Source organism: Mustela nivalis (genome assembly GCF_964662115.1).
Source record: "Mustela nivalis genome assembly, chromosome: X".
Taxonomy (NCBI): Eukaryota; Metazoa; Chordata; class Mammalia; order Carnivora; family Mustelidae; genus Mustela; species Mustela nivalis.
In genome coordinates, this window is record NC_139040.1 from 19987778 (window position 1) to 20011511 (window position 23734).

General features: G+C 42.2%; 1 protein-coding gene across 2 annotated transcripts in view; it reads left to right on the forward strand.

Annotated features, from left to right (window-relative positions):
• The first annotated feature begins 511 nt into the window (after nt 1–511).
• AIFM1 (apoptosis inducing factor mitochondria associated 1) overlaps nt 512–23734 on the forward strand; it is a 33332-nt gene continuing 10109 nt past the window's right edge. The window contains exons 1-8 of one of the 2 annotated variants that reach the window (XM_082717756.1): nt 512–799; nt 7161–7303; nt 14277–14376; nt 15496–15620; nt 15746–15876; nt 17323–17413; nt 22364–22448; nt 23070–23146. In XM_082717756.1, coding sequence (XP_082573882.1) covers nt 694–799; nt 7161–7303; nt 14277–14376; nt 15496–15620; nt 15746–15876; nt 17323–17413; nt 22364–22448; nt 23070–23146 — 858 coding nt within the window. In that variant the 5' untranslated portion in view covers nt 512–693. Of the gene's footprint in view, nt 800–7160; nt 7304–8568; nt 8653–14276; nt 14377–15495; nt 15621–15745; nt 15877–17322; nt 17414–22363; nt 22449–23069; nt 23147–23734 lie in introns of those variants that run through there. The other variant, XM_082717757.1, reaches the window with a different exon arrangement.

Here is a 23734-nt window from a genome sequence, read left to right on the forward strand (position 1 = left end):
CGGGGAAAGAAAGCAAGGAATGATTACTTCTAGAAAAAGGGGCTAAGTGGGAAAGTGCCAGTAATTTGCAAAAGACGGAAGTGCATTCCAAATCTGGAAAGCCAGGTGTTCTGGCTTGGACCTCATGGAAAGAATGGAAGTGGAATATAGCCAGAGAATCCGGAAAGCTTAGTACCTAGTAGCCTAAAACAGGAGAACAAAATGCGGTAGGTACTATGGCCAAGCTTTGTAAGGTGTTGTTATCAGTTCCCGCCCTTGACACAGCGGCAGCACCGGCCACAACCGCCACGCAGAGAGGCCGCATGGCTCCCTCCTTGGACAGCTTCCTAAACTCACTCAGCGGAAAGCACTGCTACCAAGCCGCGGAAACTTGCTAACACCTCCCGCCGCGGTCTTTGCAACCGAGCTGGCAGCCAGGCGCAGGCGCAAATCTCTCGCCGTAAGAGCCAATCGCAATGCGGCGCTGAGTATTACGCCTGCGCACTAGGCTTCCAGCCGCGCTTCCCCTTCCCCTTGCTCTAGCAGGCCAGTTTAACTGGCCAATGCCCTCCCGGAGCTGGAAGGAGGAGCCTGCGTAGAGTGCGTGTGAGGGGAGCTGGGGGGGTGGAACGGGCTGGGGCCCACGGTGTTTGACCCGTCGTTCGGTCCGTGAGAAGAAAAGCAAGGAGGTGGTACAGAGTACGGGTTGCCGAAATGTTCCGGTGTGGAAGCCTGGCAGCAGGTGCTTTCAAGCAGAAGCTGGCACCCTTGGTGCGGACAGTGTGCGTCCGAGGCCCGAGGCAACGGAACCGGCTCCCAGGTGACTGACCCATTCCGGGCAACCCCAACCTCGCAGACCAAGGGCCTGGGTTCCGTAGGCTCCCTGTGCCTCGTAGTCCTTCCCCCTGCCTCCTTCCCGGGAAAAACTTAACCCACTCACAGCCGCGTGAATTCTGAATTGGCGGGATCCAGACCATGAGTTTCGCAAGCCGTGCCGACCTGACCTTCAAGGGATTTGAACCCAGTAGTCCACTTGAGGCCTTTTCCTGGTAGGGTTTGCTCTTCAGGGGTAACAGAACAGTTGGCTTTCTCGTATTGTCCAAGATCACCTCCCGGCCACCTCCAGTCTGTCTTTTTAGAGCAATGAGGTCAAGTAGACTTTGTCGTTTACTGATTGCGAGACTTGAAACACGGCATTTAAGCCCGATGTTTTAGTTCCTTCTGTAAATGAGTATATTACCTGTTCTGCTTCCCAAACTCCAGATGAGATCCATAGGTTTGAATGCCCTGTAAAAGAGAAACAGTGCAATTCAAGTAAGGAGTCAGTCGATTGTGCGCCAGACACCAGGAGAGTCGGCCCAGAATTAATCTGAAACGTCTGGTCCTTGTAATTTTTGGTGGTCTTTAATACTTCAATGAAACAGTTTGCAGCATGCATTGTATTTGCTCCGTGAAGTTGTTGCACCAGATTTTAGAGCTGGAAGGGATTTTGTGGTAAAGCTCAACCCACTCACTTTATAGATAATAAAATGGAGACACAGGTGAAATTATTTGCCCAAGGTCACATACCTAGTTAATAGGTAGAGCAAAGGATAGTTTGCCAGTCTTCTGGGTCCCTAATCCATTTGCCACAACTTTACATGCTTCCTAAATTTTGACCTCAAAAGGTTAAGAATGCATCCAGTTCCCCTTTAGCCCATCGAGCATGAGATATCCATGAACTTAATCTTGAGCAAATGTTGGGCTTGCTCATTTTCAAACTGCACAACTTAGTGGGGATAATGAATTATCCACCTGTAGGAGGTGCTGGGTTTTTTTTTTTTTAATCTATTTTTGAATGACCACCTGGGGATATTCACATTTGCAATGTCAGAAGTTATCCTTGAGGCCTTTCCAATGTGGAACCACCTTCTGGGTGCTTTAAAAATAAAATGTGGAAAATACTCCCTTTGAGTGTCTGCAAATATGCATTTGAACAGTTTTTCCAGTTGCTATGCCTCAAGAAGACGTTTCCTAATGTATCTGAGGACATACCCTAAAACATATTGTTCTTGGAACTTAAAAACCTCTGCCTTAGCTTTTAAATTAATATCCCATCTATGGTGTCATCTGTATGGATTTTATGCATTGAAATGCACTGAAATGATAGTGCTCTATATAAGCTGTATAGAAATTTACACAGAAACTTAGGTAACCTGAAGATTTTTATCCATACTAGCCTTTCAGACTTTGTGTGCTTATTTTGATTAGAACTCACAACTTTTACCAGCGCTCTGCAGCCTAACCAAAAGTTCTTATGTAAATAAGTATGGATTTTTAAAGTTATCTTGATTTATTAGATATTTGAAGGTGGTTGGTGATATTAGAACTACTGAAAAATACAGACTCAAAATGGTTTTTTCCACTGCATGATTTTGCTTGAAGACAGTCTGCTGTAGAATATATTTTGACTTCTTGACATAACCCATCCATCTCTTTGCATACACTTATTCTTTGTCCTTTGGACATCATAGGCCTTTAGAAATGGGCGGGATTGGGTTACAATTCAAAAAGAAATGATTCTGTCATTTTTAGGAACTAACCCTGTTTTGTAGCTTGATTAGTAATTGCTTATAATCTAATTTCTTTTTCACATTGTAGCAACTGCCATATGTTTTTGCATAGATAAGGGAGAGGCGCTTTTTGTTTATATGCCGTTTCCCCTTCTCTTTTTTCTCCTCCCATCTCTAATTCTTTGTCAGGATGTTAGCAAACTTGACACCCACCTTGAAACGATCTCATCCGTATCTGTCAGCATTGTCAGATTCATTTTCATTATACGCTGCCTTTTGCCTTAAAACCTAATTGTTCTTATTTGTTTACTTACTTTATTTGGATGCTCTGCCTCTTTCCAGAAATGATTGAAGGCAATTGATAGTGACTACTTTATGTCTGCATTGGGCACTGAGGAGCAAATAGGTTAAGTAATAGATATTTTCTGTTCTGTGGTATTTTATTTGGTTACCAAACATTGTGCTGCCCATGTGATCAAACTGATCACTGACCCCTGACCTGAGGGTCAAATGTTTAAACATTTTTCTCTACTCAGAATCCTTCTCACCTCCCTAAAAAGGAAACTGGACTCCTCGTGGGCAAGGATCCAGACTCCTGGGAACTGCCAAATGACACTTTTTTCCCGAAGCCTAGAAGCCCCACTTTTTCTGCTGAGGCAAAGCTTTCCAGAAGAAAATCTGTGGCAAGTCAGCCTTTTCTGCATCCAGTTAATAAGTTGTATTTTCTAGACATTTCCTAACATTTTAAGGGAGTTGCTGCATATTGTAACTTTTTTCTAGATCATATTTCCAAAAGTTACCTGGCCCAGTAAATCAAGTAGAGAGCTGACCCCAAACCTAGTGAATGAGAATGTCCTGGAAAGAGCCCTGGGAAATTTTATTTTAATAGGCCCTTGATGTAATTCTTATGATCAGGCAAGTTTAGAAAATTCTAAGGCTTAAACAGATTGAGCAACCTTGAGTCTCTAATGATTTGTATTAAGCCCATTTTCTGATACTCAGAATAATGGCAGCCATTGTCCCCTTCTATACTTACCTGAGACCAAGGATTAGGTCCTGTTTTTGTGTCCTCAGTGCTTTGGATAGTCTCTGGCACATGATAAATTCTTAGTAGCTGAACCCTAGTACTGTGAAGGACTTAACTTTGTAGAACACAGTGAGATTGCCTTTTTGTCATCTAAATCATTTTTCTTCTGGTGCCTTTATTCAGAGTGGTTCACACTACACTCTAGTTATTACTACAGTGATTCATCTAAAATAACAGCAAGGGTGATGCTAAAGAAAAGTTGGGGAGATGATAAAGGGATATAGTTGCTACATTCCTTATAGAGGCACATAGTTACAGTGGACAGGTCATGTAGGCTTGTCCTGTTTTGTGTTTTATCCATCTCAAAAACAGTTTGACATTCAGAAAACAAGACTGAAGAGCACATGGACCTCTTAACTATTTGAGAATCCTAAGAGCCTCGACTGTGTGGATGTTATTTCTGGAAAAGGCTTTCTGGGAGTATGAAAAAAAGCAGGAGATTATGAAATCTACAGAAATGAACTTGCTACTTTAGGTACTATTCTAATGCTAGTCACTAGTGTTTGAGGTTACTAATTCATTGTTAAGCAACCTGAAATAAATGAGACCTGATTAAACTTCTTTGCAAAGAATTCTTCAAATGTGCAGTCCTTATCATAGAATTGGAAGGAATTTCTGTTTCCTTCCTTCCTTAATTAGTCCAGCAAATACTTATCAAGCAAACACCTACTATGTGTTAGGCACTCAATACAGTGATAACAAGAATTGAATCCTTGAGCAATATAGTGAGTATAGACAGCAATACTGTATTAGTCAGACTTCCTAAGAGACTAGATCTTAATTATTCCAGCCACTAAAAAGAAATGATAATTATGTGATAGAGGTGCTAATTATTGCTGCAGTGGCAATCATAATATAAATGTGTCAAATTAAAAAAAAAATTAAATCCCAAGCGTGAGGAAGAAAGTGCCACCTCTCTGTGTGGTCTTGACTGTGGAAAATCTAAAGGAGAATCTAAAAGAGACTGGTGCTCTAATGAGAAGTCAAGGAGTGAGTTGGCTTCCCACCTAAGCAAGACAAGTGAAAAGACATGTTTAACCATGATAAGTTTTCTAGAATCTTGAAGCAATGGGGGAAAGGTGTAAAAGAAAACTGGGGGCGGGAGGCAGGGACTATAAACATCCATGTAACACTGACCACCTCTTACAAAATTAAAGTCACTTGGTAAGTATGTAAAAATTCCGTTTCTTTTTTTTTTATTAATTTTTTAATTAACATGTAATGTATTATTTGCCCCAGGGGTACAGGTCTGTGAATCATCAGGCTTACACACTTCACAGCACTCACCATAGCACTTACCCTCCCCAATGTCCATAACCCAAAAAAATTTGGTTTCTTAATAATAGTATATTACATTTCTTTTCAGGCAGTAGTTTAAATGTTAACCAATTTACTTTTTTAAAAATTAATGTACTTTTAAGTGTCTTTTTTTTTCTTTTTGATAAATCAAGGCAGAAATTGCTGAACTTGCCCAAATCTACACTCAGTTTTATCTGTGAAAAGCGAGCACAACCAGAATAAACATACTAGTATTACATTAAAACAAAGTTGTTGCATCTGGATTTAGGATCTTCTAGAAATTTTTTGAACTACTTATTTTCAGTAAATAAACTTGGGGTAGAGATGGGAGAACACAACTAAATTCATGGAACTAAACCACGTTGGATTTTTTTCTACCCAGTTTCATTTACCAAGCTCTGAAAGTTGTCAGTCTCTACTTCTGGTGCTTAATCATTTTATGGGTTTCTGAAAATCAAAAGCTTACCCAGATCAAGATAAGCTTCTCCATCCTTGTACGTTTTCATTTTCATGACTTGTTATTTCCAAATATAAACCATTTTTTTTCATGTGGTGATGAAGGATTCTAAAGCAGGTAAGAAATAAAAATAGTAAAGAAAAATACATTTTCACTTCTAAGGGTGTAGGTTTATAGTCTCTTTTCTGTAATTCAGAAATGAAAATAGAACTAAAAATCAGGTTTTTATAACTCATTTGCCACTGAAACCTGACCTAAACTGGACAGAAAGGCTCCTTAAAATCTTTTGTTCATCCCACTCTGAAATTTTTCATGGAGACATTAATGTGTGTGACTGTGGAATGCTGCTTCTTACTGTGCTGGGTGTTATTTACTTTATGATTGATATATATACTTAAAACCAAACAATTCTGAGTTCTGGAATATCCATGTTCACAAGGATTTCAGGTAAGAAACTGCAGACATGGTTTGGACCTGTTTTTACTCTTCTGTGCCCTGAAATTGTGAAAGCAAGGGGGAAGGCTCCATATTTCTAATATGAAATGCTACTTCTGTTGCCTATTCTGTTTACCTTTTAATGCCTGGTCACACCAGGAATCTACCTCTAGACCGTTGGTTCTCAAAGCAGGATAAGCATCACCTGGGAACCTGTTAGAAATGCAAATTCTTGGGCCCCTATTCTAGATATCCTGACTCAGAAACTCTGGAGGTGGGTCTGGCCATCTGTGTTCTAACAAACACTCCAGAGGGTTCTGATACATGTTCAAGTATTAGAACCACTGCCCTCTATCAGGATTGGCAAATTGCAGCCCACAGGCCAAACCCACGTGCTTTTGTATGCAAGCCCGTTGAGCTAAGATTGGTTTTTTACACTTTTTAAGTGGGTGAAAAAAATTAAAAATAACTTTTGAGACACATGAAAATTATTTAAACTCCACATTTTGGTGCCCATAAAGTTTTACTAGAAGACAGCCGTGCCCGTTCATTTATAAATTGTCTGTGGCTGCTTTTGCACAACATCAGCAGAGACCATATGGCCTGAAAAGCTGAAAATATTTACTATCTGCTCCTCTACAGAAAGAGTTTGCAAACCCCTGCTCTAAGTCATAATCAACTTGAGGAGTATCATAAGCAGAGAAGGTAGTACTGAGACCTTCCTTCATTTCCATGTGTGAGAGTTGTTCTAATCATCAGAAATTCTTTAGTTCATTGGAAAAGATAAATCCACTTAAATTTTTTTTTTTATTTTGTGCTTTAGCATTTCTGTCTTCAGGATACGTTAGCTTTCATTAAAGACTGAACTGTGTCCTGGTTAGGTTGTGTTGCAGGGTTTTACTATTTTGTGCAAGGTTTGAGCCAGCTCTTTAAATTACCCCTTACATGGTGATTATAATGCCCCCAGGTGGTCTGTAGTTAACTTTTTGTAGCTGTTCAGCCATCTCTCTGTGATTACTTCATTTATGGTGAGGATGTGAAGAGAGAAGTGTTTTGATGAACTGCCCATTTGTTTTTCATTATCTTTTCTGGGAAGCTGTGAATTTCCTCCCTGGGCCGCATTAAATTATACTCCTATTAAAAACTCCCAACAATTAAAGTGTGTGGAATCTGATATCTGCAGTTATTTGTACAGTTTTGATTACTTTTTTTCTTAGTCATTTAAAAGTGAACATCATGCAGCCTAGGCAGTAAGTCTTTACGTGTACAATGCAATGCCCTCTAGTCATAAACATGTATTAACTATTTTATTTTTGTATGTGTGTGTGTCTTAATAAATTGTGTTCCTTAGGCAACTTGTTCCAGCGATGGCATGTTCCTCTAGAACTCCAGCTGACAAGACAAATGGCTAGCTCTGGTGCATCAGGGGGCAAAATCGATAATTCTGTGTTAGTCCTTATTGTGGGCTTATCAACAATAGGAGCTGGTGCATATGTAAGTAGAAAAGCGGCTTGTGTAAAGAAGCTGCCAAACAGCTCCCATTAGTAGACTCTGTACTACTCTGCTTTAAAACTTCTGCAACTAATTCCCCTTTCTCCTTTTGGAAAAATTTCCAAAAGCCTTCTTTAAAGTGCCTACTGTCTAATAATCCTGTGAGAGCCAATTTGGGAATGACTGAAATTTAATCTCCTGTTGGTTAGCTTTGCTCTTTTCACTTGTCTTTTTACTCATTACTTGAAAGCCACTGTGTTTTCTTAGATTTGACTAATCCACAAAATTGTACCTTTTTCTCTTGGATATGACATACTAACCTGTGAATAGGTGAGAATTCACTGCAGCTCCTTAGCACAATATTTGATTTCGTCCCATTCATTAAATATTTTATTTTTTCCTCAGCTTGGGATAGATATTAAACAACAATAACAACAGCTTTCAGTCCAAAATATTAAGTCTTCCTAAAAGAAAAGCTATCCCTGAATCTCACCCAAAGAATCTCACCCAAGGACTAAATTATAGAATTTGGCCTAGTATCTCCAATTTTAGAATGGAATCTGTGTGAGGTGAGAAATATGGTTTTAAATGCTATGTAATAATAACACAGTTATATCTCCTTAAATGAACTCTGAGCAGCTTAGTTGGTCACAGAGGAATTACTCTGTGGTGCTCTTTTCTTTCTTTCTTTTTTTTTTTTTAACTTAGCAGGGTTTACTGTGACTAAGCAGATCAGTCTAAAGTTGGAGCATGTAAGGTTGAGTGAACCAACTTAGATAACAGCTAATAACACCCTTGATTGAAGGAAGCTGTTTGTTTCACTCCCCAAGAGCAAGTGGTTAGATACCATTATAATTTTAGTTCTTTCCACATTGGTAAGATGGTGAAATTATCTCATTCCTTGGTCACTAGGTTATAAAACAGGGAGGTGAAAATGCCTTGAAGTTACGTAGATTGTCATTCCCTCACCTGACTCCCAAATGCACAAAGAGATAGTTTTTGCCAGTTGTGAATCAGCCCAGAGTAAGCGGGTGAGCTCTGGCCACTAACAGACTCTGGGGAAGTACACATCCTCCTGCAGTCCTGGAGCAGCACTTTTTTCTTTTGTAGCACAGGGTAACCAAAAATGCTTCCCTGCCTTTGTGTTGAATGTTTCTTCATTAATACTTAGTGCTTTTTCTATTTCCTTTTGTTTCTTTCTTGGCCTATCTTTACCTACAGTTGTGCAGTGTCATCATCTAGGATCCCCTTCTAGATCACTAGCGTCTACAGGTGCTTCTGTGAAAGATGGCAGCAGCCTAGTATACTTCTTAATTGTAGGAGCAACAGTCACTGGGGCAGGAGTTTATTATGTAAGATGCTTACACTAAAATATATTTCGGGGTAGGGTGGGTGAGACCATGGCACTAATGAAAACTTGATCCATTAGAATACAATGAAATATTCACAGCATGTGCTTTCTAAGTATTTATTAAAGGGACATTGTCAGTCACTAGGAAGCCCTCAAACCTCATCTTTCAAACTGTTGGAAGTCCTAACAGCTATATGTAAAGCCATACATTTAATGATTATTTTTAAATCCTCATCATAAACCCTTCCTTTGAAACTTTTACCGAGTTCATAAGTCTTTTTAAGATGCTAAATTATATTGTGCTTTAGTGCTGCATAGCTAACAAGATAGTCTCAAAGAGTAAATGTCAAATAAACAAATAAAAGTAACCTGAATACCATCCATTTTGGATCCTTTTAGGTAAAATGTCATTTTTGTGTTTTGTCAGAAACAACCAAACCTGCTTTTATTGTGAAAAGGCATTTTATTGAATGCTTCTGAGGAGGTCCAAAAAGCCACAGAATGCAGTATTCTCCCCACCCACCCCCAGCCTCTGTTTCAAAGTAAATTCATTTGGCAGTGTCCCTTTTGTAATCTCTAATTTGGTCAAACTAGTGGCTGAAGTGGTACAAGCTAACACATTCATGTAGATTGCTTTGGTAAATGCCTCTTATTCATAATTTAGATACTACCCTCCGAGCCTTACCGCTTCCATTTCCTAGCTCTCAACTTTTGCCATCAGTTCCACCTCATTCATTCAAAAATAGATGTAAAGTGTTTGCATCTGATACATTTGTAACAGCTGAAACCTATTAAACCTCTGGTTTATGTTGCTGTACCAGAGTTGGATGGCCTTCACAGAGCTGGCCAGGCAAATCTCTTGATGCCAGGCCACAAGACAGGGCCACAAGTCACTGTTGCTTTCTTCTGCCTTGGAAATATCTACGAAGCACAAGTTCCTCTCAAGTCATTCACTTAAATGCCTCCTTGCCCTCTGTGTTTATCCAACACTGGTAATAGTAAAGCTACTAGATTATAGTGGTTTCAGGTTAAATGATAAGCTTTTGTCTACCTACAGCTGTTACTGAACTATTCTGTAAAGTTTTATATTGGGTTTTAAGTCATTTCAAATGTGGTCTGAGGTAGCTTAGGTTTTTAATCCTCTGAAATTGGTCGTAGTCTCACAAGAACCGTTAAAGCTGTGGAGTTCAGATTTGATCAGATGTGGCTCTAAGCTATTTAGTGTTTGTTAGCCTGCTCTGACTGCCATAACAAAATAGCACAGATTGGGTGGCTTAAACAACAGAAATGTATTTTCTCACACTCTGGACACTTGGAAGTCCAAGATCAGGCTGCCAGCATGGTCAGGTTCTGGTAGGAGCTCTCTCCCTGGCTTGACCACCTTCTCCTATTTCCTCACACAGGAAAGAGAGAAAGAGGGTGAGCATGAGCTCTGGAGTCTCTTATTCTTTTTTTTTTTTTAATTTTTTAAAATTTATTTGACAGAGAGAGATCACAAGTAGGCAGAGAGGCAGGTGAAGAGTGGGGGGGAAGCAGGCTCCCCGCTGAGCAGAGAGCCCAATGCGGGTTCCATCCCAGGACCCTGAGATCATGACCTGAGCCGAAGGCAGAGGCTTAGCCCACTGAGCCACCCAGGTGCCCCGGAGTCTCATATTCTTATAAGGGCACCAGCCGTATCGGATTAAGCCCTCTACTTATTTAACTTTTATCACCTCCCTAATGCCCCATCTGTAGATACCATCACATTGGGACTTAGGACTTCGACCTGTGAATTGGAGGGGGACACAGACATTCAGTTCACAGTGGTGTTCCTTCATAACCTTTCTCTCTCACATGAGGAGGTGGTCCTAATTTGAGTACAAATACTACTTTAGCGACTCCTGAGTTGGGAGCTCTTTACCACCACCGCCACCCCCAACCCTCCAAAACTACGAGAGCAGAACTAAGGAACAAGGGAAATTTTTCTGAAATGTTTGCTCCGGGTCTGTACTTTTTTTTAAGACTTTTTTTTAAGACTTTATTTGTTTATTTGAAAGAGAGTGAGTGAGAGAGAGCACAAGCGGGGTTAGGAGCAGAGGGAGAGGGACAAGCAGACTCCCCACCGAGGAGGGATCCCAGCGTGGGACTCCATCCCAGAACCCTGGGATCATGACCTGAGTCAAAGGCAGACATTTAAGTAACTGAGCCACCCAGGTGCCCCTAGATTTTTATTTACTTATTTGAGAGAGAGAGAGAGAGAGAGATAATGCAAGTTGGGGGGAGGGGAGAGGGAGAAGCAGACTCCCCACTCAGCAGGGAGTGGGACACAGGACTCTGGATCATGACCTGAGCCAAAGGCAGACCCTTAACCAACTGAGCCACCCATACGCCCCTGTGGTCTGTACTTCAAACGAGTGGTTTTTATGTTTTTCACCATAGTTCACAGAAAATTATGTTTTATCTGGCAACCCGTTAAATAACTATAAATACATAAAACTCAAAATTCAAAAATAACATAGTAGGTGTGATATACTTTGATAGTTTTATTCGTGTTTTTTTATAGATTTTATTTATTTATTTGACAGACCACAAGTAGGCAGAGAGGCAGGCAGAGAGTCGCCAGAGGAGGAAGCAGGCTGAGCAGAAAGCCCGATGTGGGGCTCCATCACAGGACCCTGAGATCATGACCTGAGCTGAAGGCAGAGGCTTTAACCCACTGAGCCACCCAGGCGCCCCTCATTCGTGTTTTTTAATGCTGATTATAGCCTTACTTAATTGACTGTACAGTCCCTAATGGGTTGCAACCTCAATTTGAAAAGCACTAATCTGAACAGCACTTCTTTGGCTTAGGCTGCAAATAGGAGCTCCTGATTAGTGTGGATGTGGGCATTCCTCCTCATCTTGCTTGTGACTTTCTCTAGGATTGTAGACAGATCTGATCTCAGTCCTATTATTTGTCAGTGAGCAGAGCCTAAGATTTTTTTTTAAGATTTTTTTTAGATTTTATTTATTTATTTGACAGACAGAGATCACAACTGGGCATAGAGGCAGGCAGAGAGCAGAGAGCCCAATGCGGGGCTCGATCCCAGGATGCCGATGCTGGGATCATGACCTGAGCCAAAGTCAGAGGCTTTAACCCACTGAGACCTTTAGACTATTTAATGAGATTTAGTATTGGGGCCCTTTGCCCAACTTGTTCAACTGGTTGTTCAACTGGTAAAAATCACATTGCCTCATTAAATGACTTTTTTTCCTTTCAGATTTCTTCAAGGCAAATAAACACCACCATATTACTCTGTTTAGAAAAGTTGTCTCCAGTGATATTTTTCACAGATTTGTAGTTTTTCTTAATCTGACATGTATTCATACCACTAATTCAAAATCTGTGCAGACTTGGAATACAGTAACACTTGGGGGAAAAGTAACTTTTTATTTAGTATGTCTATAAACATTTTTATATCAGAATATTTACTTAAAAACTGGGGCGCCTGGGTGGCTCAGTGGGTTAAGCCGCTGCCTTCGGCTCAGGTCATGATCTCAGAGTCCTGGGATCGAGTCCCGCATCGGGCGCTCTGCTCAACGGAGAGCCTGCTTCCCTCTCTCTCTCTCTCTGGATGCCTCTCCATCTACTTGTGATTTCTCTCTGTCAAATTAATAAATAAAATCTTTAAAAAAAAATTAAAATTAGAATATTTACTTAAAAACTAGATATATAAACATATATGTGTATAAATATATTACAACCCTCATTTTTGTCCTTTCTCCATTAAACCTCAAGATATTTGGTGTGTGTGTCTATACACATACATACATATACATATACATCTGCTCAACTCACATGTGAAGCTCTTGGGTCTAGTTTTTTTGATCTCTCTCTAGAGATGGAGATCTAGGTTATCTCTAGATAAATCGAGGGATCTAGATTTTTTTTATATCTCTCTCCATCTGAACATGACCCCAGTTTATTTCTCTGTTCACTCATGTTGATTAGCTTAAGCCATCTTTTTAGGTAAAATTCCCTTTCTTAAAAGAATTTTTTTAAAAGGTGTGGGTAAATACTGGAGTCGTGTATAGTATCTGATGGCAAGGTAAAAACTTTTTTCCTGAAATTGATGTCAGTTGAATTCAGTTTATTAATGTGATGAATTTAGTGGTGAATTCACTGAATAGCCATTCACTTTCAATATACTGTACTTAATTTTCTAACCCATTCATACCATATGTTAGCTATTTCCAGGCTGAATACTGTTAAGTCCATGTCTTAGGGTCCAGTTTTCTCATTACAGCCCACTGCGTAATGTGCTGCTCTGTAAAGGGCTCATAGAAATATTCTTCAGGGGTGCCTAGGTGGCTCAGTCAGGTAAACGTCTGTCTCTGATTCAGGTCATGGTCCCAGGGTCCTGGGATTGAGCCCCACGTCAGGGTTCCTGCTCCGTGGGGAGCCTGCTTCTCCCTCTCCCTCTGCCTCTCCCCCTCTCTGTCAAATAAATAATAAATGAAATCTTTAAAAAAATATTCTTCAGACATGTTTTGTGACACTTCTGATGTCCTTACTTTCTCCTCCAATTAGTTAATGACCTGTGATTTCAGTTAACATCAGTTACTTAAATTTTCATCTTGTTGAGCCTTTGGGGTACAAAAGAGCGGAAGTAATTAAAACAAGTCATTCTTGCCTGCTCTTTTTTAAATCTCCAATAAACTCAAACACTGTATGTTAAATAAAAGTAGTCCTAATGCTAATAGACCCTTCTTCAAGTTGAACAGCTAGGGAAGACACAGATTTGAAATAGGTGATTAAGCAAGGTGTTTGACTCTTGGCAAATATCTAAGTGTCAAAAGCAGGATAGACCATTGAGGGAAAGATGAGTTACTCTGTCAGACTAGGAAACGGGCGTCATGTTTCAGGGCATAAGCAGAGTCGCCAGCAAAACTTGGGACGTCTACCAAGAACATATAATGTCCCAGAACTGTACAACTTGGTCTCACAGCTAGTATCCACCATAGTCCAAAACCCCTTTTACAAAATTTAACCCTGGGGCTCCTGGATGGCTCAGTCGGTCAAATCTTTGACTTCAGTGCAGGTCATGATCTCGGGGTTCTGGAACTGAGCCCCACATTGGACTCCCTGCTCAGCAGGGAGTCTGCTTCTCCCTCCCCCTCTGCCACTCCCCCCAACCCTGCTCATGCTATCTCTCTCTCTCTCTCTCTCAAAAATAAGTAAATAAAACCTTTAAAAATAATAAAGTTTATCCCTTTATCCTTCTAGTATAAAATAATTTTCTTAAAAACAGGATTAAAAAAAGATGGTAAAGACTGTTTAAGAGGGGAGGAAAGTCATTCAGGTATTCATGAATGTACCTTTGTTGATTTTCCTTTTTTCTTTAGCTGTACCTTCAGACTTAAATATTAGGAAAATTCTTTACATAGCTCCTAAGGAAATTTGAAGCTGGAGCCTTTTCTTCTGCATGCCTATGTTCTTTCTAGACCAAGTGTGTACATACCCACTATTTTTTTCTTAAGAAAATAATTTTAACATAGAACTTACTTCATGTAGACAAAAGCTTCTCATTTAATTAAAAGATAATGATATTACTTATGGTATAAGCTAGATTTATGATGACATTTTCTCCATGTTTGGATCTGCAGGCCTACAGGACTATAAAAGATGATCAAAAAAGATACGATGAAAGAATGTCAGGGTTGGGGCTGACACCAGAAGAGAAACAGAAAAGGGCCACATCACCTGGTGAGTGCTATTTGAGACTCAATATATGAAGGGCAAGTTAAAAACAGTTTGGGTGCTGTGCTTTACAGATGTCTTACAGACATGATGACACTGTGAGATTGTAAGTTTCCAGAAACTGTGGAATTACCCCAGACCTGGGAGCAATTTGTTAAGGTATTTGACTGGAATTTGAGTTTGAGAATAGTCCCTAATGAAGATTGGGATTGGTTGGTTTTTAAAAAATATATATATATTAGACTCTTAAAAGGCAAGTTTTAAACTCAGAAGACAAGATTGGTGAGGAAAGTTATTGGAAAAGACATAAAGGCCCTTTTTTTTGCAATGAGAAAATTCTTTTGGTCTGTTTTTTTCCCCTTTAGAGTCTTTGGAGTTTTCAAGTTGTTAAAGATATATTTGTTTTCCTAACAATATAGCACTAGCCGTCACTTCTATCCCCATAACTGGCTTGATTTTTCAGAGAGGAATGTTTTAATCCCTTAATAAGGCCCACAACTCTGCGCAGGTGATTTATGTATGTTGCTTTCTTCAAAACACGTCCTTTTTCTTAAACATTGTATAATAATCCCCAATTGACCTGCTGGGTTTCCCCCCCCTTTACTGCTAACAAAAGATGAAACTGAAGTTGATATTTTCCTATTGGTCATTAGGAAGTTAATGGGAAGAGGAGAAACTTTCTGATACATGCTTTCCAATGTATTTTAGAAATAGCTAGACATTTAAGCTAGGTTCTAGTTCTTACAGACATAATGGATGAATGGTGTTGGCCAAATCATTCGCCTCTTTGGGGGGTATTTTTCACTTACAAAATGAAAAAGATACTTTTCTTGTCCTATCAGGCTGCTGTGAAGTTTGTCAAGATTAATGTAGGTACAGTGTTTGCTACCTCTGTGTGTAGGATTGAAACAAGTGCAAGGTGATTTTTTTTTTCTTAACAGTGGCAAGGAGAGGCGCCTGGCTGACTGGCTCAGTTGGAGGAGCCTGTGACTCTTGATCTTGGGGTCAGGAGTTGAAGCCCCATGTGGGGTGTAGAGATGACTAAATAAATAAATAAACTAAATAGTGGCAAGGAGTCATCTGAGATTTTCAGAAAATTCATCCTGTCTGGTGTGTTGCTTACAGCTCCAGAAGGAGAACCAGTTCCTCAAGTCAGGGTACCAAGTCACGTTCCATTCCTGCTTATCGGGGGAGGCACCGCTGCTTTTGCTGCAGCCAGATCCATCCGGGCCCGGGATCCTGGGGCCAGGGTAAGGCACACACTCTTCTGCTTGGCACGGAGGGTAGTCTGCTAGCACTTAGCCAGGGGCAGCACTTTGACATCCGCCTCTTAAATGACTCGGCTGTGATGAGTATCATTATTTTCTGTCCAAAGGTCCTGATTGTGTCTGAAGATCCTGAGCTGCCATACATGCGACCTCCTCTTTCAAAAGAACTGTGGTTTTCAGATGATCCGAATGTCACAAAGACGCTGCGATTCAGACAGTGGAATGGAAAAGAGAGAAGGTGCGTTCACTTCTGTAAAATGGGCCTGACCGGCAACTTGAACAAAGCCCAGGGCATTGGTCAGGAGTCTGCACAGACCACGTGTGGTGCATAGGAGAGCTGCCTCGGCTGCACACTGGAGTCCGCTGTGGTGCACACTCGGCACAGCGTAGAGGCAGCAGGCTCCCGTGGCAGGCGTCCTGGATCCTGTTACCCGATCTGCCAACAAGTGCAGCTGTAAGGTTGGCTTCTGCAGGACTAATGCGCCTATTTCCAGGACCTTTCTTCTAGACTTCTGCCATGAAGATCAGCTTGGCTGTGTTGTCACTTCCTTACGTTACACTTGCTGAGGCGTCTCCAGTAAAAGCAAAAGACAAGACACTGTTCTCTGGCATTTTCCTTGACACCCTAGCAAGCATGCAGAATTGTGGTACTAGAGTGTGGGAACACCGTTGGGAAGAGCCTCTTTATTAAAATGTTTGCCTGAAAGACTTGGAAAGATGGGTCCAGAAACCTTCTCCCTCTATAGAACTCCACGGATCTCTTGATTCCAGTACCATGTTTTTGGGTTCTAGTTTTTTTCTTACTAGTGATCTCTTTGTTACTAGACTGAGTTTTACAGATCTACCCACCTCCCTCATCCCCATTATCATGTTCTGTTCTCAAGCAGGATGCGTACTGTCAATTACGTTAGCCATCCCTTAATTAGTATCTCACAGCTAATGTGTGCTCTTTGAGGCAAAGCCCTCTCAGGAGCTAGACCTAGCTGTCCTTCGACCAGCACCATTCTGAACAACCCATTTAGGTGGATGTGTGAATACCAGCTCCCTGGGTGGTGTTCTTGTTCTAATTTGGGGTGGGGGTTTGTTATTTTCTTTCAGATTTATTTAAGAAAAAGAGAGTGTGCAGTGGACAGAGGGGCAGGGGGAGAGAGAGAATCTCAAGCAGACTCTATGCTGAGCACAGAGCCTGACACAAGGCTTGATCTCATGACTCTGAGATCATGACCTGAGCCAAAATCAGTAGTCAGACACTCAACCAGCTGAGCCACCCAGGCGCCCTTTCTTGTTCTAATTTTGAACCTAAATCCAGAGCAGGGTTTCTCAACCTTGGTGCTATCAGCATTTAGGGCTGGATAATTCTTTGTTGTGGGGGCTGTTCTGTGCATTGTAGGATGTTTAATAGCATCCTTGGCCTCTACCCACTAGATACCAGAAGACTCCCTCCCCCCTAAGCTGTTATAGTCAGAAGTTTCTCTAGACATTGCCAAATTGCCCCCAGGTGAGAACCACTAGTCTAAAATACCTCTGTGTAAATAAGTCATGACCAAGATTTAGTGGGCTTGAAAACTTACTCTGCAAAATGTTTCTAAAGGTTTTCACGATTGAAACAACTTTACTAGAGCTATGGGAGAAGTTGATGGCAGTTCCAGGTGTTTATGGTATTTTCTCCTTCTTCTCTGTACAGCATATATTTCCAGCCACCTTCTTTCTATGTCTCTGCTCAGGACCTGCCTCATATTGAGAATGGTGGTGTGGCCGTCCTCACTGGGAAGAAGGTGAGCTAGTAAGCCGTGCCCCTTGTCCAACTCCATGTGGGCCCCAAGAATGGAGACTTGTATTCCCATTGCCATTTGTGTCTGTCCTGCCACTGTAGTTCATTAAAGAAGGATCGAGTCCTTTTAGATTTGTTCTCGCCTGTCTTCACTGCTTATTATTTCTTCCTGGGGGAAGCACTAATCTCAAAGCCTAGAGTAGCATGTCAACTAAACTTTCCCAGAGAAGTCAAACTACTGGGATCATTGACTCTGAACCTGTTCCTTCTCCAGATTTGCTCCTCTGCCCTTCCTTTGTCTTCCTGTTTTCCACACTAACATTTCTTTGGGATTATTGATGACAAGAGATTGACAGCGGTATATTATTCAGGGTAGTAAAATAATTTAGGCATTATGTCAACACGGGAAATACCGTTAGACTTTACAAAAGTGAATGCCCGAGTAATGGGGGCAGTGACTGGAGGGCATTTGTGGGGTCCAAGGTAGGTTTTGTTTTGCTGTGGTATGTTTCATTTTTGTTAATGGGAGGTGCTAGTGTGTATTTGTAAACCAATGGCGGCGTTCCAGTGGAGAGGGAAGGGTTATCAGAAGGAGCAAAGTCCAGAGTAGATGGGATCCAGAGCACAAGTAGAGGAATTGACCTTTGCTAGGCATAAGCCTGCTTCTTCTAGAAGGAGACATAGGCAGATGAGGTGGATATAGGTTTATGGATAAGCTGGTAATGAGACAGTAGGTATAAAGTATGCTCTGTGTGTAAATAACACACAGGCCCAGCCCTTTAGGGCCTAACAGTATTTAAGCAAAAACGAACAGATAATCATAACACATAGGTATGGAGTAAAAAAGATGGGCACAGTGTATTGTGGGAATTACTGGGAAGCAAGCCCGGTATAGAGGTGATTTCAGGGAAGGCTTCCTGGAGGATGACTTCTTACAGGATGGAAAATTGTGTGGAATGACGAAGAATTCACCAGTGGTAAGTGAAGTGAATTCAAGTAGAAAACAGCATAAGCAAAGATATGGGGGTATGAAAAAGCACCTTTTGTGCAGAGAAACAAGCAGCTAGCTACTGACAGAGCAGAAAGTATAAGTTAAAGAAGGGCAAAAGATGAAACTGAGAAGTTATGCTGGGGCCTGACTGTGGAGCGCTCTCTTGTATAGAAGAGCTTGACCTTTACCTCATGGGCACTGAGGGTCTCTTGCATTTTAAAAACGGTTATAAAACAGACTGAATTTTAAGTAATCCTTTTGGCTCTGAGGAGGATGGACCAGACTAGAGGTAGACCACTTTGAAGACATTGTAATAATCTAGGCGAGAGATGATAGAGCCCAAATTAGGACAGTAGTAGCGGTGGTGGTGGCGGCGGTGGTGGTGGTGGCGGTGATGGCGCTGAGGAAGTAGCAGTTAGCAGTAAACATAATTTTAAAATTTACAGATATTATCTTTACAGATAATTATCTCAGATATTTACAGATATTTTCTTTACAGATATTAACAGATATTAGCTTTACAGATATTATCTCATTTTCTCATAATAATCTTATCAGGTAGGTACTATTATTGTTGTCATTTTATAGAGAAAGAAATTGAGATTAAAAAGAGATAAACTGTGGGGCACCTGGGTGGTTCAGTCAGTTTAGTGCTGGACTCTTGATCTCAGCCCAGGTTGTGATCTCAGGGTTGTGAGTTCAGGCCCCACACTGGGATCCATGCTGGGCCTGGAGCTTACTTTAAAGAAATGGTCAACTAACTTGCCTATGATTATATAGCTAATATGTGGGGGAGACAGAATTTGAGCCCAAATCTGTCTTGACTCCAGAATTCTGACTCCAGAGCCCAAGCTCTTAATAACACCATTGTATAGTTTCCTGACAGGTGACAGAGAGTGGGAGACAGACCAGAGACATGTTTAGAAGGCGGCCTCGATGGGGCTTGGTGATAGATTGAAGGTGGAACATGAGCAAGAGGGAGGAGGCAACGACGCCTTTCTGATCTCCGGCTTGTATGGGAGGGGGTGGTATAGCCCCAGCCGAGAGAGATGTTACAAGAGGAAGACCTCATTTAAGGGGGAAAGAAAACTTTGTTTTGGACTGTTAAGTGTGACATGGAATATGTTTGTGGAGTTGGCCTGTGAGTTGGATAGTTGACTGTGATGTTTAGAGGAGGGATCTGGGCTCAGAGATCCGGGAATGTGTAGGAGTTAAAACCGTGAGAGTGGGCCATCTCCACAGAGGCCATCTGTGGAGAACTTTGGAGTCAGAGGGGAGTGGGACAAGGATGGAACCCTGGCGGACCCCAACTTTTAGGAGGGAGGCTGAAGACGAGACCACAGAGGAACTAGGAAAGAAGTTGAAGAGAAAGCCCAGGACAGGGGCTGAGCGAGGTTGGAGAGTTTCAAGAATGATCACATCCTCCTTCTTGTAGCAAACGGGTGTGGCAGGAAAAAAAAAACTGTACAAGGAGCCATATAGACTTGGTGACTCAGATGTCATCATGAAGTCAGAAAAGAGGATAAAGGACTCCTTCAGAAAGTTTAAATGAGAAAAGGGAGACACCAATTGGTAGGAGCTCGAGGAGGATGTAGAGTCAGAAGTGGGACTCAGGGGGCACCTGGGTGGCTCAGTGGGTTGGGTCTCTGCCTTCGGCTCCGGTCGTGATCTCAGGGTCCTGGGATCGAGCCCCGCATCGGGCTCTCTGCTCAGCGGGGAGCCTGCTTCCTCCTCTCTCTCTGCCTCTCTGCCTACTTGTGATCTCTGTCCAAGAAATAAATAAAATCTTAAAAAAAAAAAAAAGAAGTGGGACTCAGGACAGGACAGACCAAAGGCGAAGTCCTCAGATGTCAGCAGAGAAGCAGGGGATGAGAGATATTTGACAGAGAGAGATCACAAGTAGGCAGAGGGCGGGGGGGATGCAGGCTCCCTGCTAAGCAGAGAGCCCGATGTGGGGCTTAATCCTGGGACTCTGGGATCATGACCTGAGCTGAAGGCAGAGGCTTTAACCCATTGAACCACCCAGGCGCCCCATTCTTCCCTCTTTTAGTGGGAATATTTGTTGAATGTTACCTTCCCAACATTATAAATTGAGTGTCTAAGTGATATAACTTACCATTTTAGTCCATAAATCTCTGTATCAGGAGAATCCACACCCCAAACCAATGCAGAAATCATCCTGAAGACCTTGGACTTTAAGCCTGTTGTTATGATAGATGAGACTTTTAAGTTCTATATGTTGGGAAGGAAGCGGGGGTGTTTTATATGCTGAAAGGAGGTAAGTGAGTATATGTGATGGTGGGAATAAATTGTGGGAGAATACATTATTGTTCAAATTATTTATGGCCCCTTTCCAATGGATGATAGATCATGAATTTGCCTGAGGAGATGGTTCTGGGCCAGAAAAGAAGGGAATGGGGTTCAGGCACAGAAACAGCACAGAAAGAACACCTCATCCCGGAAGCTGGAAGGAAGGAAGTAAAGTTTTTCTTCCAGGGGTTGGGAGGTGGGAAGCTGAGGAAGATCACATCTAATGGCTTCACTTGTTCTTGCAATAAACTAGGGTACCAGGTGGTTGGTTATCTGAGAGTGAACAGTGTGATTGTTGAGTTAGTGGGGTTGGGTTGAAGAGATAGCTTACCCAAGGACAAACCAAAGGCTAAAGAAGCTACTCACCCATACAGTCAGTTCATGTCCTTGCCTCCAGAAGGCTCAGTGGAAGGCCCTGTCACATGTTTGTAGAGCTACCCGTACTGCCCTTATCAGAGCATTTCTCCCTCTTGATTGTGTATGTTAAATGGTCTGCCTTGGCTACTAGACTCTGGAGACAGGGAAGGTATCTGTTTTTCTCACTGTCATGTCCCCAACACTTAGCGTAGTCCCTGACATGGTAGGTTTTTAATAAGTATGTCTTGAACTAATGGTCTGGCAGCTGGGAGAAAAGAGAGCAGAGACTGGATCTCTAGTCTCTCTAACTCCAGATCTCAAGCTCCTCACCATGAGAAAGAGGAGGTTGCGAGGAAATTAGAGGCGGTAGCAGGAGAACAGTTTGGGTGATCTAGCATGGGCCCAGATTGGTTGGAATCGAACAGCCCACTGGGTAAGCAGAGAAAATCAAAAGCAAGTATGGGTGACAGCGGGACTGGGAAAAAAAGCTGGAAGAATGGAAAACTGTGACCCCCAAAATGGGAAATTCAAGGTAGAAATAGAGCTTCAAGGGATGGGATCCCGGATGTGGCTCGGAGGAAGAGGAGGAGCCAGCTTCCAACGTCTTCAGGGACTGAGGAGTGACCGGGAGACGGCTGCATAGCGGTGACTGGTAGCATGTCGGTGGGTGCTTCTCAGAGGGGTATGAGGGCACACGAATCCAGAAGCCGCAGTAGTCAGCACCCCTGCCCCTGGGTGTGCTAGGGGAGGAGTGTGGGTGAATGAGCAGTCTCTACATGTGAGCTGTCCTTGGCAGGAGAGCTGAGTTCTAGCGAAGGGTAGAAGGTAGACTAAATATCCTGTAAAAATGTTAGAAGATGCAGGAGTGTTGTTAACAAAAAAGTAAGGTTTCCAGAAAAACCAAGCAGAAAAGTGTCTCTGTTCTCCATTTCCACAAATCGGACAGGGACTCTGGGGACTGCAGGGATTTGTTTTAATGTTGACTGCCTAAGAAGCTATGACCACTTGGAGAGACTGGGTACCAGAGACTGTGGTGCCAGTGGTTACTTAGAAATGGTTTCTTAAGGATCGCCCTAGGTCAAGAACGAATTCTTCTCACTGGGCTGATGACTGAAGGTACAGGGTTCCGTTGTGGGGTAATGGAAATTATCTGTAATTATAGTGGTGATGGTTGCACAACCTTTCGAATATACTGAAAACCACTGATTCGTACACTTTAACGTGGTAAGTGTGTAGTGAATTATGTCTTGATAAAAAGACGTTTAAAGCTAACTCATCTGTCTGTGTGTGTCCCAGGTAGTACAGCTTGACGTGAGAGGCAACATGGTGAAACTTAACGATGGCTCTCAGATAACCTATGAAAAGTGCCTGATTGCAACAGGTGAATATTTCTCGAGGTGGATTTCTTCCCTGATATAGTTCATTTGAGTTTTAGTACAGAAGGCATTACTTAACCTTAAGAAAAAGAAGTGGGTGTCTTCTCTTGGTGCAAAGCCTAGCTAATGACAGGCCTCTGATCAGCAACCTTTCTGGAGTATCCTTGCTGCCCCTTTGGGTAAGGGCACGGATGGGTATTGAAGAAGATGGCCTTTTTCTCTCCCCGCTTAGCCCTTGCCCTCTGCTCTCTGCCCTGCGCCCTGGAAGGGATACAGCCTCATGGCTTCTTTTCCAGTTCCAATCAGAAATCAAGAAAGAGAGGAGACTGAAGCAGTCCCTTAAAGGAACATAGCATGCTTTCTGGTGATGCCCCTAGAAGGATTTAGGGAAGCAAAAAACAGAGCCTTGTGTCCATCTCTGGGGAGGGCGGGCCCTTTGTAGAGAGCCTCACTAATGGCTTCTCCAGGGAAATTGACAGAAGCCTGCTGAGAAGCCAGGTGAAGGGACACAAAGCCTCTGGGCCCTGTGGGTGCTGAGGGGGCCACAGTGCCAACTTCATGGGGGGCTTGTTTGGACTAGCTTCCCACTTGTTGAGCTAAAAGGGTTTTCCTCCTCCTATTTCCAGGAGGCACTCCAAGAAGTTTGTCTGCCATTGACAGAGCTGGAGCAGAGGTGAAGAGTAGAACCACGCTTTTCAGAAAGGTAATTGTCTGTTTAGTGCTTTCATTGTTTTTGTTTTTGAAGAGGTAGCATAATCACATGGTCCCCAAGTTAGCACCCAGGAATTGGGAGGTGGGAGCTCTATTTATGGGAGACTTGGCCTTGAGCAAGTCACTTCCTCTCTCTGCACCTTAAATACCTCACTGGAGGGTTTTCATTTCCTAGGCAAAAAATACATCTAGTGTTTTTGATTGCTTGCTGTAGTTCCTTCCGATTGCCCTTCTGTATTTTTTTTCCTGATGCTTTTGAGTCATTGGAACTCCTTATAGCCTCTTGGCATTTTGCATTGCAAATGCTACTGCAGAGCCTTTGAGGAGAAAACTCTTGAGTACCTAAGTGAAAAAGGAAGGGGGAGCTTTGTTTCTTAAGGCTGTGCTTTACTCTTGACCCCTGCGGAAATTTTCCAGGCACTCTTAGGGTATTTGAGAATACTGGTATCATCCTTTCAATTCTTTTTTTTTTTTTAAGATTTTATTTGTTTATTTGACAGAGATCACAAATAGACAGAGAGTCAGGCAGAGAGAGAGGGAGAGAGGGAAGCAGGCTCCCCGCCGAGCAGAGAGCCCAATG